Below are 18,573 nucleotides of genomic sequence, written 5' to 3' on the forward strand. Positions count from 1 at the left end.
TTCTCTTCTGATAGTCTATTTTTTGCATACTATTCTGGCTTTTGTTTTTTTTGTGTACTAGGGATTGAGCCCAGGGGCCATCTATTACTGAGCTACATTTCCAGCCCCCCACCCCTTTTTTTAAATTTTGAGAAAGAATCTCACCAAGTTGCCCAGATTGGCCTCAAATTTGCAATCCTCTTTTTTTAGCCTCTGAAATAGTGGGTTTTACAGCATGCAACACTGTGCCTGACTTGTGTTATTCTGTAATGACCTTTATATAATCACATAACTCCTTTGTTCATAACCCCTCTACTGGATTCTTAAATTCATTCAGAAGGAAAATTGAAGATTTTATTGTGACCTTCCAAGACCCTATATGATCTGTGTCCCTGTTTCCTTCTTAATTTCCTGCTAGTATCTTTATTTACTGTGTTTTAGCCATTCTGGCCTTTGTGTTCTGAGTTAGCCTTAATAGCATTGCTGGGGTGTTTTTAGAAGAATTTGAAGTGGTTAAATGTAGGAGCAGAAAGATCACTTCTGGGCCTAATGCAGTAATTAAGACAGGGAAAGATTGTGGCTTTGAACTATAGTTGAGGTGCTGAGAAGATTTGGAGTGTATTTTGGTGGTTGGATGGACTATCAGATTTTGGTAGGCATATTTTTCATGTCAAGCCTCATAAATGTTGACCTACATGGGGCTGAAGACAACTTTTAAATGATTTTTAGTATCAAAGGCCTAGTTGCTGTTCCTGATGTAAAGTTATAAAGTTATATATGCCTTGGAATTTTTCTATTATCTGCCCCACCCCACCACTCCAGTACTATTTCTTATTTAGACCCTAGGTGACCAATATCTTTGGGCAGATAGAAATACCTCAATACAGCATTTAGGCTGTTCCTTGAATTGGCTGTGCTATACTATTACTTTTTCCTTATTCTTCTATTCAATCCAGTATCAAAACACACATGTTATTCACACAAATGATCTGCGCTAAATGGAATGTATGGGGAAGATATTTCTAAACAAGGGAGAATCTTCCCAGTCTTAGGAAGTAACCTTCCTTTTTCTCTAATTTCTTGGAACCATGTTTCTGAATGGTTGGTTAGTCCTTTCTTATAAAGACCATACTGCCTTTACTGTGTAAAAGGTATTATGATTTCTTCTGGAGAGAAATTATGACAGAATCAGAAGTTTGAGGTTTCCTGATGTAAAATCATCATGCCTTTGTCAGATCTTCTGATAGTAACATTATATTCATGTTTTACATATCTTTCCTTGTCTAACATTTTATTATTTCCAGAAGCAACAATTTTTTCCTCTGTTTTTTAAAAAAATTTTGTAATCTGAATAAATTTGAATTATTATGAAGAAGCAGGTCTGTAGAAAATATTATCATTCTTTGGAGCTCTGATGGAAGTGGAAAAGGAATTTTGAGGAAGGTGGATACCTCCTGAGGACCAAAAAATGAATCTGGGAAGTATGCCTGGTATTGATTATATTCTAGCTTTAGTTGTGCCACCATACTTTCATACTTTTGAAGTTCAAGAAAATCATCCAGAGAAAATTGTGAGAGAGAGAAGTGAAAAAGAGTGCTTTGGCATATAGCTGTATTTATACCTTGCTGATATAAAAAAGCCTTCCTGGATTAAGGAGAATGAGAAATTATCTAAAGGAGGCCTATGGAATTCAATATTATTTATAGTAAGCACCTTCTTTGATGGAGTTATCAGTTAGTTTTGAAATTGTTAAGGAGATTTTTTTTTCTTCCTTTTAATGGAGCTTTAATTTGATTTTTTTTTTCTATTTAGGTTGTGATGTTACTAAGAAAGAATTCTGCAAATGTAAATTGTGCTCAGATAATTTAGCATTTTTTTTTTCACTTATGATCTTTTGATGATAATGGTTATTTGGGGAGTGTTAATTTTCTTTTTTCCAAGTTTTCCTTTGGCAATTAAGTTATGATTTTTTTACACAACTTTCTTTCTTTCTTTTTCTTTTCTTTTTTTTTAAAATAGGATCTCTCTATGTTGCCCAGTCTAGCCTCAAACTCCTGGGCTGAAGAGATAATCCTGTGTCAGCCTCCTAAGTAGCTGGGACTATAGGTGTGTTCCACCACACTCAGTTCATATAACTTTTTTTTTTTTTTTTTTTCTTTTTTGGTGGTGGCACTGGGCATTGATCCAGGGCACTCTACCACTGAGTTACTCTTTAGCCCTTTTTATTTTTTGAGATGCGGTTTTGCTAAGTTCCCCAGGCTGGCCTCAATCTTGTGATCCTCTTGCTTCAGTTTCCCAAGCCTCTGGGAATACAGGTGTGCATGACTGCATCCAGCCTTACATAGCTTTTACAAGCAATTTATTACCTCTTTCTTAAGCAATTCACTTGATTTTCCACATTGCCACTATGGTAGCTGTAACTCTTGGGCAGTGTATCTTCTCATAACAGATTGAGCTTCAGATTAAGGCACTAGGTTGATAACGTTGTATTATTTCCATGTGTAGGATTAAGGCCCTTAAAAATGTAGGTTAGCCTTCCATCAGACCTTAAAAATTTAATTCATATTCATTAGAGGGATCAAATGATTGATAAGTTCCCAGTTTGAAGAATCTTTTGATTTGGCCTCAGGACAGCCTTTGGAATTTCTTTACCCAACAGATTTATTTAGTGGTATTCTGGATTAGCAGATGTCTCTCTGGCAAGTTACAGAGAACCCTGTGGTTCAGCCCTAGGGTTTATATCATCTCATGGCAGGATTGTCATACCCACTGGTTTTTTTCTTCGTTATCCATGTATTTGATGCCAGAAGAATTATAGGTACTGTGATGCTCCTTGGGATTCAAAGATAGTTGGTTTTTGTTGTTGTTGTTTTTGTGCACATAGGTTTGTTTTTAATGCTGACATTTTTTTTCTCCTTTTATTTTTACAGTGAATACAGTCCAAGTGATATTTTAAAAATTTGCTGGAGCTGGAAACATGAGACTGAAGATATCTCTTTTAAAAGAACCAAAGCATATCCTTTTAATACTTATAAACTTTATTATAATCATCTTATAGAATTATTAGGTTTTCTTCTATTTTGCATTTAGGTAGGGAATGGACTTATTTTTTATTCCTTTAATGCTAGTTTAGGTAAATTGCTTTCAAAATATTTGAGATTATATATTATGGGTACTTCTCCAAAGCAAACTATTTGCTCTAAATCTTACTTTCAAATTCTTATTGACGTTTTTCTTACTCAAGTATTGTACTGGCGTACTTGAAAAGTAGTTTTTGTTTACTCTAGTAGGTTATTAAAGAGAAGCTTTTTAAAAATTTTTAATTTCTTTTGGTACTGGGGATTCAACTCAGGGGCATTTAACCACTGAGCCACCTCCCCAGCCCATTTGATTTTTTTTTTTGAGACAGGGTCTCTATAAGTTGCTTAGGGCCTTGTTGAGTTGCTGAGGCTGGCCTTGAACTTGTGATCTTCCTGCCTCAGCTGCCTGAGTTGCATGCCTTACAAATGTGATGTGTACTACCATGCCCAGTGAATCATTTTTTTAAACCAAATAATTTCTAATGTGTTCATTGGATTTTGCTCAGTTTCTTTGCATTCTTGATAAAGTAGAGGACAAGCTGGAGAAATCTGAGCATTGAGACCTTAATTATTTCAAAAGGAAAGGTGGCAATTATTAATATTTTCTCAAATGAATGACCTTGTATTTTGTCAGCAAGTCCCCAGTTCAAATGTAAAGAAGAAATAACATTGGATATAAATGACAAACTAAAATATACTCTTTTCTAGGTGCACATTTCTACTAGGGTAAGCAGCTTGTCTTGAAGGAGGATGTGAGAGCAACTTTAGCATCTCAACATATGTAGAAATCTTATAATAATCAGAGACTGAAAAAATGGATTAAATAATTTTAGGGAGTCCCTTCAATCCAGGGATCTGGGAGTCTGAGGCAGGAAGATTGCAAGTTTGAGGCTAACCTCAGCAACTTAGCAAGACCCTCCATGTCAAATAAAAAATAAAAAGGGCTGGGAATGTACCTCAGTTTTAAAGTGCACCTGAGTTGAATCCCCAGTACCAAAAAATAAAAATTAAAAAAAAGAATTTTAGGAGTAATATTTTATTCATCTTGTAAATATAGTAAATTGCATTTGAATTAGTTCTTGTCAAATGGAATGTAGCTCAATGGTAGAGCGCTTGCCTACCATGCATGAGGCTCTAAATTTGATCCCTAACAGTGCAAAAAGAAAAAATATTTTCGTATTGTCAATTAAAAATAAATAACTAAAATGAAAATGAAAAAAAAAATGTTTGGGATAGTTTTAGTTTTTGTTGTTAAGCTATGGGCTTTTCCCTAGGTGAATTGTTATACTGTGTGATTTAAGGGAATATTTTACTTATGTTTTAGTCTTATTTTAGTACTTGATTTTTTTGTTTTACTTAACCAAAGTAATATGTACTTTCAAATAATTGGTACACATATGGCTATTCATATATGTCTACACATGTATATGTATAGAGTATATGCACACTTTACACGTATATGGTAGTTTCCTTTCTTCCTATCTAGTCCTAAACAATTTAGTGTAGATCATTTCCTACCTTTTAATCTATTAAATTTCTTTTGGATATCTTTTGGCCTTGTTTAAAGAATTATTTTGTAATACAAGTTATAAATGTTCATGTAGTCAAATCAGTTTATCCTCTCTTTGGCATCTGGCAGTCTTCCTTCTTTTCATTCCTAAGACTATTTTGATAAGATTTTAAATTTCCTTAACATGGAAGAATATCAAAGTCATAAAATAAAAAAAGGCCGAGTGTGGTGGCACATGCCTATAATCCCTAGTGGCTGGGGAGGCTGAGGCAGTAGGATCACAAGTTCAAAGCCAGCCTCAGCAACTTAGCAAGTTCTTGTCTCAAAATAAAAAATAAAAACGGCTGGGATATAGTTCAGTGGCTAAGTACCCCTGAGTTCAGTCCCTGGTACCAAAAACAAACAAAAACCAAAATATTTAGAAGCTTGAAAACTTTAACCATTTTATATTTTACTTCCTTCTCATAATCTGCATCTGTGAATTATTAAGACTTTAAGATTTGTGTGCTTCTGTGTGTTTTATGCCTCCTTAATATGATATCACATCAAGAATTAGTAAGTTGTGTGGGCTGGACTACTGCTGAAGAATTATATTCATGTAGTGATGATCACCAGATAGTGAAATGGAACTTGTTAACCAGTGAAACAAGTCAAATTGTAAAGCTTCCTGATGATATTTACCCTATAGATCTTCACTGGTTTCCAAAAAGTTTAGGCATAAAGAAACAGACACAAGCAGAAAGCTTTGTTCTCACAAGTTCTGATGGTAAGTTTTAAATAAGTATTTTGTGTCTTGTATTATATATGTTTTCAATTGTTTTACATAACTGGCATTTGTGAATCTGCATGCCTTCTTCACACATTTATTTTCTGTATAGTCATTTGGTTTGGGTCACAGAATTATTATTATGGAAGACAGTGAATTAAAGTGCCATATATTGTATTGAATATGGGCCCTTGGCTTTATTTTCACTGTGCTCTGATGAGCTGAATTTAGCTGTTTTCATAATTTTGGTTTGTAATTTCTTCATATTTAAATTAATAACATAACCACACCGAAAAAGATATGGATGTACATACTCAGTTTATTAAATCTATACTTTAATTTCTAGCATGTTCATTTCCATTTGCAGAGTTGGATATTTATTTAACTTGACTATAGTTTTATTATTAGTGAATAGAAAGCATGATTTTTCTGCTTTTATTATTTTATTATTGCTTTTTAATTTAGTTTTTTTTTTTTTCAGAAATGCTTGAACTATTTTTGTATTACATTTACCTACTAAGTCAGTTAGCGGGTACTCCAACAGAACTTATCTGACTAACATGCATAAATGGAGTTTTCTGGTTTACCTAAATCTAGGGGTAGATATTCAAGCATAGCTGTAGCAGACTTCTGTTCTTACCATCTCTTGCATCGTTTCTACTCATGTGGTGAGCAGCCTAAGGTTCATCATCCTGGAAAATAAATGTCTGTAGAAAGAGTGCTTCTTCCATAATACCTTTTGTAGGCAAGTTTTTGAGAGGGTCCTACGTGAGCTTGGTTCATGTGAATCACTTTAATCAAGGGAATAGGACACTAATTGAGAATGTCAAGCCTCAAGCAACTACATGGAAAAGAAAAGAGAAGGAAAGGAGAGGAGGGAAAGGGAAGGAATCTTATGGCTAACACTAGTGTCAGGTTGCACTTCATTAGCAGAAAGTCTTTACTGTTTTAAACTTTTTTTGGAAACTTGATTAAATGAGATACATATGTGAAAGCACTTGGTAACCACAGCTAGAAAGGGAAGTGATGTTATGGCTAACACTAGTGTCAGATTGCATTTCATTAGCAGAAAGTCTTTTCTTTTTTAAATTTATTTTTCTGAAACTTGATTAAATGAGATGCATATGTGAAACCACTTGGTAACCACAGCTAGAATTTAATTTTGCCTCAGATGGATGATAAAGTGAAAGGTTCACTTAAAACAAAATTTTCTATTTTGATATTATTTTGCATTTACAGAAAAGTTGTGAAAATTATACAAATATTTTCTGCATATTCTTTAATACAAATTCACTAGTTTATCATTTTGTCCCATATTCTTTACTTTCGTCTCTTTCTTCTTTCTGTACACATGTGTACTGCACACATTTTTTTTCTCTGAAAGATTTGAGAGTAATTTGCAGACCTGCCTTGTTAGCCATAATGTATTAATGCATTTCCTAAGAATGAAGATTTTCTATTATGTCACTATAATACATTGATCAAAATCAGGAAATTTAACATTGATGCAATACCATTATCGCATCTATAGTTTATATTCAAATTTTAACGTTTGTCCTGACAATACCTTTTGTAGAATTTTGTTTTTTCTATTACAGAATAGCACACTGCTTTTGTTATGTCTCTTTAGGTTCTTTTACTCTGGAATAACTTCTCAGTCTTTCTTGTGTGATCTTGATAATTTTGAAAAATACAAACCTATTATTTTATAGAATGTTCTTCAACTTGTGTTTATTTGATGCTTTCGTATGATTAGATTCAATTCAATTTCCACATTTTTATCAGAAATACTCAGGGTAACAGATTAGGAGATTCATGATGTTGGTTTGACCTATTATTAATGATGTTAGCTTTACTTGATAGGTTGTGTTTACTAAGTTAATCTAAAGTTACTATTTTTCCCATCTAATAAATAATTTGTGAAAGAATATTTTGAGACTTTAAAGTGTTCTCCTTCCTTAGATTTCCTCCTACTCTTTTAGCATCTGTTGATGTTTCTTGGCTAAATCATTTATTAATAAGGTGGTTGCCAAATGGTGGTTTTTCTGTCTTCATAATTTCTTCCATATTGAATAGTTGATAATTTATAATTTGTTCCAAGGAAGAGGTTTCATCCCATGCCCATTTATTTGGTTTTTTTTTTTTTTTTTTTTTATATCAGATTAGGCTTTTAAAGATTCTTATTTTATTTCATGAATATTCTGTTACTATCATTTATTTTTTAGGTGGGCACAATACCTTTATTTTATAAACTTAAATTTTTTTTTAGTTGTAGATGAACACAATGCCTTTATTTTATTTTATTTTTTAAATTTTTATGTGGTGCCAGGGATCGAACCCAGTGCCACACGCATGCTAGGCAAGCACTCTACCACTGAGCCACAACCATGGCCCCCTTTATTTTTATGTGGTGCTAAGGATCAAACCCAGTGCCTCACAAGCGCTCTACCACTGAGCCCTAGCCCCAGCCCCCTATTACTATCATTTTAAATCTTGATGTTAAAATTGTACCAGATTTGGCCACTGGGAGCCCCATCAATGTCCTCATTATTTGAAAATTTCCTTGCTGTCAAAAACTGTTGTAGGCTTACCTAGTCCTCTCCTGGTTCTAGCCCCCCAATCAGCCATTTTCCAAGGAGACCTGTTCTGTTTTTGGTGGTTAAGGATATTTAAAAGCCAGGATATCAGTGCTGTGTTCATTCCAGTGGGGTGTGACCCTTTCAGTGGTCAGAGCTAAGAAATAGGAGTTCATATATATATATTTAAAAATACATAGCTATAATATGAATTGTAATGCAATCTGCTGTCATATGTAACAAATTAGAATAAAAAAAAGAATGCTAAAAAATTCATAGCTATAGCTATTTAGGTCTTTCTTTTTATGTTATCTAAACCATGAATTGATGATGATGTCATCAGTTCTTTTTTTTTTTTTCTTAAAGAGAGAGAGAGAGAGAGAGAGAGAGAGAGAGAGAGAGAGAATTTTAATATTTATTTTTTAGTTTTCGGCGGATACAACATCCTTGTTTTTTTGTATGGGGTGCTGGGGATCGAACCCGGGCGGCACGCATGCCAGGCGAGCGCGCTACCGCTTGAGCCACATCCCAGCCCTGATGTCATCAGTTCTAACTCAATACCACAGTTTTAATTTTGGTCTTTTTTCTATATTTGAGAACAGTGAAGAAATCTGGTTCCATTATTATCAGTATCTTTATACATTTCTTAGTTCTATAATACACATTAGTTCCAAAATTGATAACACATACTACTGCAAAAATTAAGGTTCAGTATCTGTTTACTAGTGTTTTTATCTTTGTTTTTGATTGAGGATATAGAGTCAAAGTTCTGTGTTCTGGAGTTACTTGCCTTGTCCTCCTGCTTAAGTGTGTAATGTTATTCATTTGAAATACAGTTATATTTATTTTTGTTTTCCATTTAAGAGCTCCTCCTCCCCATCCTTATTGATTTGAGTATTTTTTTATATATGTAAATAATTATGAAGCAAACTCAAAACTATTTTATATAAAGAATAGCCAGAATAACCTTAACCCACACAATTCCATTCACCCACGTAATCAATCTCTTTGGTTCTGGTTTGTCCTTCTTGTATTTCTTTTGGCAAAAATAGATGTATATGTTCTCATATCAACTTTTTAAAATACATTATCATATATTTTCTTTACATTTTTCTTTTTAAACTCAGTAGTATATAAGGCTTAACTTTTATCTGGTGAATTTGGACAGTAAAAATAGTCTTGATAATTTCTGTTGTCTGTTTTCCTGAAGTATTCATCTTACTTAATCACTATAAATTAATAATTCCTTAGATATCTACTTCCCATTGGATTTTTTCTGATTGTGGGAAAAAGTCTAATGTAAAAAAATATAATTTAAAAGATAAATTTATAACAATAGTAAAGAAAAATATGTTATGACTCTGAGAAGTCATAGTATTTATTTTTATTTTTAGGTTTCCTATATAAAGTAAGAAAGTATACCATAACTAGTTGTAGAGAGAAGAGAGAACCAAAGTAGGGTATTTTCTTCCCAGAATAGCTGGGATCTTTTGAAAAAAGATGATGGATCAAAGAAAAGAAGTGGAAGAATAAGATAGAAAACAGCATCCAAAAAAAAGGGGAAGTGCTCAGGGAGGAAGGTAAATGCACTGAGAGGTGATGAAGGGGTTTCCTGCCAAATAAACATATGAGGTCATTTTATTTATCAATGTTATGTTCATTTTTAACCCAGGACTTTATTAATACATTGTGGTAAAAAACATAAATATGAAATCTACAGTACAGTATTATTGATTATAAACCCATGGTTGTACTCCCAGCTCTGAAACTTGTTCATCTTATGTGATGTTAACCCCAATGCTTAAAAAAAAAATTCCTTTGAGATTTACTTCATTGCTCAAGAATTTCTTTATTCTGTTTTCCTCCAGCTTTCTCTTCTTGGTTTTTCTCCCCTAAGACTGGCAGAAAAGGAAGTTTCAGTTTTTAAATTTGTTCATCACTCTTTCCAGTGTTCCCATTTTCTGATCCTTTCCTCTTTTGTATTTGTGATACCATTAATTATTAACAGCCACTTCCCTAATATATTTAAATAATTCCTAATATTAGCACTTGTCAGAAAATCATATTAGGTATTTTAGGGTAAGAAATAAAAAATCCTGAGATTTGTGGCAGGTCTTGAATAATTTTTCTCTTCAACATTCCCTCCTTTTAAAATATTTTTAGAAGAGATAAGTGTTAAAATTTTGTTTTGAGGGGCTGGGGTTATAAGAGTTATAAGAGTGCTTGCCTGGCACGTGTGAGGCACTGGGTTTGATCCTCAGCACCACATAAAAATAAATAAATAAAATGAATGTATTAAAGGTATTGTGTCTATTGCCCCCCCACCAAAAAAATCAATTGACCATAAATGTATGTTCATTTTTTAAAAAATTTAGCTGCATGGAGTTGGGTACATCTGTAATCCCAGTGGCTCAGGAGGCTGAGGCAGGAGGATTTTGAGTTCAAAGCCAGCCTCAGCAACATAAAGAAGCCCTAAGCAACTCAGTGAGGCCCTGTTTCTAAATAAAATATAAAAAGGGCTGGGGATATGGCTCAGTGGTTAAGTACCTCTGGGTTCAATCCCTGGTACCAAAAATATATATATATAAATGTTTTGAAAGAATCAAATTATTTAAATTAAATTAAATTATTTAAAACAGGAGCTGCTTTGTGAAGGAATTCTGGTATAAAATCTTTTATTGGGGTGATATAAAAATCTTTTGTAAAGCCATTAAACATTCCTTAAATTATCTTTCATGAATGTTGGTATTTTTTACATTGTATTTTATTAGTTATTATGCCCATTTAAAAATTCCACTTTAAATGTAATTTTTATTTTTATATTTTTTGTATCAGAAATGAGCTATTAGAATTTCTGTGGCTGGGTATGTTGGAACACACCAGTAATTCCAACTACATGGGAGGCTGAAATAAGAGGTTCCCCAAGTTCAAGGATAGCCTGGATAACTTAGCGAGACCTACTCTTAAAGTAAAGAATATAAATAAAGGGTTAGGGATATAGCTCAGTAATAGAGCATCCCTGGATTCAATCCCAAGTACCACAAAGAAAAAAAAAAAGAAAGAAAGATAAAAAAGAAGTAAAACAAACATTAGACAAAAGAAAAAAAAAAAAAAGAAGTAAAACAAACATTAAAGAAAAAAAAAAAAAAAACTCTTTGTGGCTTTTTATTGCCATCTGCCAAAACATTTTTGCTACTAAGCAGTCTGCAAAAGCACTCATCTGTTACTTTTTTCGTAGCCTTTGTGTTACTTTTTTCGTAGCCTTCTTGTTCCGAGTCTTGTTCTCATGGACATTTTTTAAGCATTTGTAGTCTTTAAAAATGTGTTTCATGTATTTTTAATCTACTTCCTGTTCTTTTTATCATTCATAATTAATTTGGGTTACTACAAAAAGTTAGGATTAAATTTATTTTATTTAATGCGATAAGTTTATTCATAAGAGTTTAAATACCTATCTTTTAAATCCCAAACATTCATTGTTTACATAATAAATGAATCAGTGAATCTTCCTGGTTGTATTCACTGACCAACCCCAACACCTAACATGTAGATAGAAATAAATTAATTAATCTCTAGTTTTAGTCCTGCATTTTTTTTTTTTCTTTCTTTTTGTCCTGGGGATCAAACGAGGGCTTCACACAGGTGCTCTACCACTGAGCTACATCCCCAGTTCTGTTTTCCATTTTTTCAGAAAGGTCACAAGAAAGCTGGGAAAGTTGTAGAGAAGAGCCCAAATAGTTAAATGGATAAATATGGATTTTTTACATATTTGATTTATGTAATTCTGCATTTATGCTTTATACTCTGGGTATGGTATTTAAGTAGCTTGTGACAATCAGGTGAAAATTCATTGTGTGCTAAATCTATGCAAAAAAAAAAAAATCCCCAAACCAACAACCTCAGTTGTCCCAGTATGTATTTTCTTTAAGGTTATGGGTAGCATGGTAATGTTAGCACTTGTCAGAAAGTCAGAATTAGATGTTTTAAGGTAAGAAATATCAGTGATGTAAATACATAAAAATTTTAAAAATTAGAATAGGTTGAAAGATAAGTTTTGGACTCTACCTTTCTGGTCAAGAGTTATTTGGTTAATTTCTTTGATGAGTTCATACATTATCTGCAACAGTTATTTATTTTGTGGATATTATGTGCTAGACATTGTGCTAACATTTAATGAAACGCCTGAATAAAGTAATGTAATGTCTGATTAGCTTTCTGCTTACTATATGTCATCTTTTGCCTCTTTTGAGACTTTTTCCCCTTGTATTTTGTTTGTAAAGTAATATATGAAAACACATGTACACAAATTAATTTTAAGTTGATTCAATAAAGAATTAGTACAGTTGAATTCAAAGTAATCTTGTTATGTTAGAAAAATGACACAACAGTAAATATAAAGTTAAAAGGAAGTGGGAGAAGTAGATGTTGCTAGTGGATTGTTAGATGTAAAAGGACAATAGTACTTTTACAAATAAAAATCTAAGATATGGCCCTGGTCCTGAAAGGAATCAAAACTTAATAAAACATACTTTAACAGGGTATTAAGTAAAAATTCTTGAGACCAAGAGATCTCTGGAGTAAAAGGATTTATTGAGCCATGAAAGATGCTTGCCAGAAAGAAAGAACTAGTCCTGGGATAAATTCTGTTAGCCACCACCTAGATGGCAGGTAGAAAAATGTCTGTTGTATCTAAAGACCAGAGTACTTTATAATGAAAGTTTGGAGAGGGAAGATTCAAGTTATTTACACAACCCTACATTGGCTATTTAGTATAGGGGCAGGATTACCCAAATCAGTGAAGACTTTGAGATAGGTAGGTAATCTACCAGGGATGTGGTAGCATATAACAGGTCAGGATATAGCATATAACACATCAGATATTTTAAAAGCTTTCAAAATATATCCAAGATTACAAGATGGTCTTTTGTTCTTTTATTGGCCTGTAGTTTATTGCTGATTAGCCTCCTTCTGTCTCTCTTCCTTCTTTCTCTCTCTTGCCTTTTGTAATTAAATTTAGGACGCTCAGAATTTTTTCATTGTCATTAGCTATAAATAAAGTATCCTTTGTGTAGAAAGGGAGAATAACTTTTTTTTGGTGAAAATGATTAGGTGGGACTAGGTATTGAATGTCTAAAGCTATCTTAAACATCTGCCGTGTGTGTGTGTGTGTGTGTGTGCGCGTGCGTGCGTGCCAGGACTTTGTGCATTCTGGGCAAGCACTCTACTACTGAGATATATTCCCAGTTCTTAAATATATTTTAATGAATTGTTAAGTCAGAATCTTGAAAAGGTGTATGTTAAAAGTGATTTTATACAGAATAAATCCTTAGTCAAAATTTAATTAGGCAGCTACATTATTCTTTTAGGATATATATATATATATACACACACATATGTACATTTATGTATTCTATGGAAAAGTTTGTAGATTCAATGTACTTTTTTGTTTTATTACTATCTCTCTATATATTACTAGGTTTAATGATTATTCAAAAATTATATTGATACTTTTTCTTCCTGTACCACTTATTTTCGCATATTTGATTTTTCTCCTTGACATCTGATATAGTTTTACTTATGTCTCTTGAAGTTTTTTTTAACTTTTTGCCTATAAATGTACAAACTTGGAGGAGAGCATCTAAGTACTTGGCCTATTTTTTGTCCTGGTACCTGATAACAGTAGAAAATCATATAAGGCAAGTATTTTAAAACCTGGGATTATTTATATAACTATTTTTTTCTTTGTACTTTTTCATCTGTTCCATAGCTTAAAAAAATCAAGAATGTAAAATTCTGCTTAAATATAAGGGTTTCTTGACATTTCTCTTGGCACACCTTAACTGTAGCAGAATTTCATTGTTTTTCTGAACCATTATGTACACGTCTGTTATACCGCTTGTTTCTAGGTTTTGTAACTCTATTTTTATGCCTGTTTTTCTTTAATTTTTTTTTTTTAGTTATACATGGACACAATATCCTTATTTTGTTTGTTTGCTTATTTATTTATTTATTAGAGAGAGAGAGGGAGAGAGAGTTGTTTAATATTTATTTTTTAGTTTTCGGTGGACACAACATCTTTATTTTATTTTTATGTGTGCTGAGGATGGAAGCCAGGGTCTCACACATGGGAGGTGAACGCTCTACCCCTGGGCCACAACCCCAGCCCTGTGCCTGTTTTTCAATAGATTTGTTTTCCTTGAGATTAAGAATAATTACATTGTTTCCTTTTGTGCCTAGAAGGCCTAGTACTAAGCTAATTATTCTAGTAGTACATGCTCAACAGATGTTTGTGTACTGAATAATTAATAAAACATTTCTCAAATACAATTTTTTAGGTAAATTTCATTTGATTTCTAAGTTAGGAAGAGTCGAGAAAAGTGTCGAAGCTCACTGTGGAGCAGTACTTGCAGGAAGATGGAATTATGAAGGTACAGCACTAGTTACAGGTACGTTATTTGCAAAAATAATTTTTTAAAAATTGGTCCTGGGAATTGAATCTAGGGCTGCCTTGTGTATGCAGTGCTCTACCACTGAGCAAAATCCCTTAACCCCAAAGTGACATTTTAAATGAAATATTTAAAATTTCCAAAGAGACAGAAAGAGATACTTTCATTTAGCAATAAAATTTTTCACTGTGTGATAGCAAATGCTTGGCACAGAATCTAGATTGCTATATAAATGTTATAATTCAAAACATGTTGTTAGTTTTCTTTTTTTTCCTAATTTACTTTGTTTCTTTTGTTATATGAATTTAAGTTGTATAACAGTATGTTTAGCAATACATACAAAGAAAACAATTAGTGTTGTAGGTAAGTAATTTAACATATGCAACAGAAAGTATGTTATGTATTCACAATGGTGAATACATAAACAAAAATGAGATATTGTAATTTTCAGCAAAATAGATGGAACTGGATGATGCAACACTAAGTGATGAAAGACACAAAAAGAAAAATATCACATGTTGTCTATTATATATGTCAGATAAAATAAAATTTATGTGAAAATAGAATACTGGGTCTGGCTGAGAAGGCTTCTGGGGCATCAAGGGTGAAAGAAGAAACGGGGCACAGTGTCACACACCTGTAATCCCAGTGGCTCGGGAGGCTGAAACAGGAGGATTGCATGTTCAAAGCTAGCCTTGAACATCGAGGTGTTAAGCAACTCATTAAAACCCTGTCTCTAAATAAAATACAAAATAGGGCTGGGGATGTGATTCAGTGTTCTAGTGCCCCTGAGTTCAATCCTCGGTACCAAAAAAGAATGGAAGAAGAGTGGTTGGACATTATTAGTACATGTGTATGCATACATGGAAATATCACACCAAATCTTATTAATATGTATAGGAGATATGTGTTAATAAAATCCATTGTGTTGCATAATTATTCATTCTGCAATAAGAGCACTTAAAATTATACTTTTTGGAATTTCTAGTACATGATGCAGTATTATTAATTGTTGTCTTCTAGTAACCACTGTTCTCTATACATTCACCTTTTTTTTCCCAGATTCTACATATAGAGTATGTAATATATTTCTTTCTGTGTCTGGATCATTTCACTTACCACGAAGTCCTCTAACTTCATCCATGTTATTTTAAATGGCAGAATGTTCTTTTGTTATTAGAGTTTGAACCTAGGGTTGCTTTGCCAGTGAGATGTATCTCCAGTCATTTTTATGTTTTACTTTTAAGATAGCATCTTGCTAAATTGCTGAGGCTGACCTTGAACTTTTGCCATTACTTCCACCTGTAGCATCCTTCTTATAAAAGCTGAATGATGAGCCAGGTATGGTGGCACATGGTGGAGTCAGAAGGATTACAAATTTGAAGCCAGTCTCATATATGTATGCATTTTTATATATTTGACAGGAAAGCCGAGAATAATCATCTATCCCACACTTGGATGTTAAACATCTTTGTACCTCTTCTTCATTTATCCTCCCTAGACACAGTTGCTATATTAGAATGTCATTTTATTACGTTTCTCCTTAGGAAACTTGACAGGGTGATATGTCCCTACTCACTGCAATATCTTTTCCTCATCCTGCATTTAAGTCATGCATGAGACTGATACCAGGTACCCACAGGTGCTTTGTCCTAGTGTACTCTCCTGCTACAGAGCAGTTTGAATTTTGGGGCCGGAGGCTCTTGTAGGAGCAGCTGGATACCCTTGGAACTGATTGCAATTTCTCTAAGGACATTTGGAATGGGCACTCTGGCATTTTCAAAATGAACTTCCTAAGTTCTCATAAAAGTAAGCAGGCCTCCTTCCTCCTCCAGAAGGACTAGATGGAATCCATAGTCAATTGACCTTGAGATGAAGGATAGCCAAGATGTGCTGCTAGGGTCAAGGTGATAGACTCTTCCAAGCTGATCTGCTCCAGCCACTTCTACTTGGCTGGAAAGGCCCAGGCAACAATGGGAGTTGGTGATGACAAAGGCATCTTCAGTGAAGAACATTTCCATGGATCTCACAAATAGATTGATATCATTAAGTTCACCTTTGCTAGGTTGTTCTCGAATCTGCCCAGGAAGAGCTCTTTGGCCCAAGCTTGGCTGTCTGGCCTGCAGCAGGCCTCTCACCTTGGAGTCTATGTGAGCCAAACATCTTTATACAGTCTGTAGTGGATGCAGAACTCCTCATCTTGTTGGTTTTCTTTTCTTTTAGAGACAGTTCTGTCAAAGAATCCTTTATTATTTTTTTTAAAGTTTTTGTTCTTTTTAGTTATATATAAACATAGAGTACTTTTTAGTTATATACAAGCATAGAGTACATTTTATTCTAATTAGGATCCCAGTCTTGTGGTTGTACATGATGTAGAAATTCACTGTGGTGTATTCATATATATACATAGGAAAGTTATGTCAGAATCATTTCCTATTCCTTTCTCCTCTGCCTTCTTTTCATTTCTCTTTGTCTAATCCAGTGAACGTCTATTCTTCCCCTCTCCTCCACTTTGTTGTGTTAGCCTCCACATATTAGAACATTCAACCTTTTTTGGGGGGGGGGGGCGGGGGATTGGCTTATTTCACTTAGCATCATACTCTCCAAATCCATTTATTTTCCAGTAAATGTCATAAAGTCATTCTTTTTTATGGCTGAGTAATAGTCTATTGTGTTTATATATCACATTTTATTCATCCATTCATCTGTTGAAGGGCATCTAGGTTGGTTTTATAGCTTAGCTATTGTGAATTGAGCTGCTATAAACATTGTTGTGGCTGTGTCACTGTAGTATAGCTGATTTTAAGTCTGTTGGGTATAAACTGAGGAGTGGGTCAAATGGTGGTTCTATTCCAAGTTTTCTGAGGATTCTCCATACTGCTTTCCAGAGTGATTGCACCAATTTTATAGTCCCACCAGCAATGTATGAGTGTACCCTTTCCCCCACATCCTTGGCAACATTTACTTGTATTCTTTTTTTTTTTTTTTGGTAGTGCTGGGGATTGAACCCAGGGCCTTGTGCATATGAGGCAAGCACTCTATGAACTGAGCTATACCCTTTGTCTTGTTACTTGTATTCTTGATTGTTGCCATTCTGACTGGAGTGAAGTGGAATCTAAGTGTAGTTTTAATTTGCATTTCTCTAATTGCTAAAGATGTTGAACATTTTTTTGACCATATTTCTTTTGTGAAGTGTCTATTCAGTTCTTTTGTCCATTTATTGAGTTATTTGTTTTTTTTTTTTAGTTCAAAGAAAGCTTTTAGAGTAGTCAAATTTGAGATAAATAAAAGTTGTAATTCTTTAAAATTTCAAAATTCAAAATATTCTGACTGACTTTTATCTTCCTTTTATCTCTTCCTTATCTTCTTTATGAGAGTATTCTCATCTCTCATCTTCACAAAATTATCTACTGCTGCATAATTTATGATTTTTTTTTTTTTTTTTTGATACTAGGGATTGAATCCAGGGTGTTTAAACACTGAGCCACATTCCCAATCCTTTTTTATATTTTATTTTGAGAAAGGGTCTTGCTAAGTTGCTTAGGGCCTCACTGACTTGCTAAGGTTTGGCTTTGAACTCACCATCCTCCTGACAGCCTCCTGAGTCTCTGGGATTACAATTCATGACTTTTAATAATAAATGTGTAGTATTTGACAGTTTCTGTGGGTCAGAGAGCAGTTTAGGTGGATGACTCTATGGCTCAGTGTCTCTCATGAGGTTTCACTCAAGTTGTTGGGTGAGACTACAGTCATACCAAGGCTTGACTAGGGCTGAAATATCCATTTCCAAGGTGACTTACATACCTGCCTCAATAGGTGAGGGAAGAGGCCTTAGTTCCTCTCTGGCTTTGGCAGGAGACTAATTTCCTTGCCAAATAAGCATCTCCATAGGGCTGTTTGAGTATTTTTATAACATGGCAGCTGCTTGTCCTAGTGATCCAAAAAAGGAACAGGATAGAATCCACAATATTTCTTTGTGACTTACTCTTAGAAATCATACTCTATCATTGCCATCATATTCTAGTTCATTAGAAGCAAATTGCTAAGTACAGCCCACACTGAAGGAGAGAGAATTAAGCTCTAACTTTTGAAGGGGATGGGATAACAGAGAATTTGTGGATGTGTTTTAAAACTACCGTAGCTATCACCTGGCTTTTGGTCAGAGGGCTTTCTTGGTGAATTGTCCCTTCTGTAGTCTGTATTTTAAAAAATAATA

At 33.7% G+C, this 18,573-nt stretch overlaps 1 protein-coding gene across 2 annotated transcripts in view; it reads left to right on the forward strand.

Annotated features, from left to right (window-relative positions):
* The window catches only part of Ift80 (intraflagellar transport 80), a 142,164-nt gene that overhangs the window by 9,122 nt on the left and 114,469 nt on the right, over positions 1-18,573 (forward strand). For both annotated transcript variants that reach the window (XM_071615516.1, XM_027934018.2), the window contains 3 exons: positions 2,910-2,992; positions 5,113-5,335; positions 14,247-14,357. In XM_071615516.1, the coding sequence (XP_071471617.1) occupies positions 2,957-2,992; positions 5,113-5,335; positions 14,247-14,357 (370 nt within the window). In that variant the 5' untranslated portion in view covers positions 2,910-2,956. The remainder of the gene's footprint in view (positions 1-2,909; positions 2,993-5,112; positions 5,336-14,246; positions 14,358-18,573) is intronic.

This window comes from Marmota flaviventris, chromosome 8, assembly GCF_047511675.1.
Source record: "Marmota flaviventris isolate mMarFla1 chromosome 8, mMarFla1.hap1, whole genome shotgun sequence".
NCBI classification, from domain to species: domain Eukaryota; kingdom Metazoa; phylum Chordata; class Mammalia; order Rodentia; family Sciuridae; genus Marmota; species Marmota flaviventris.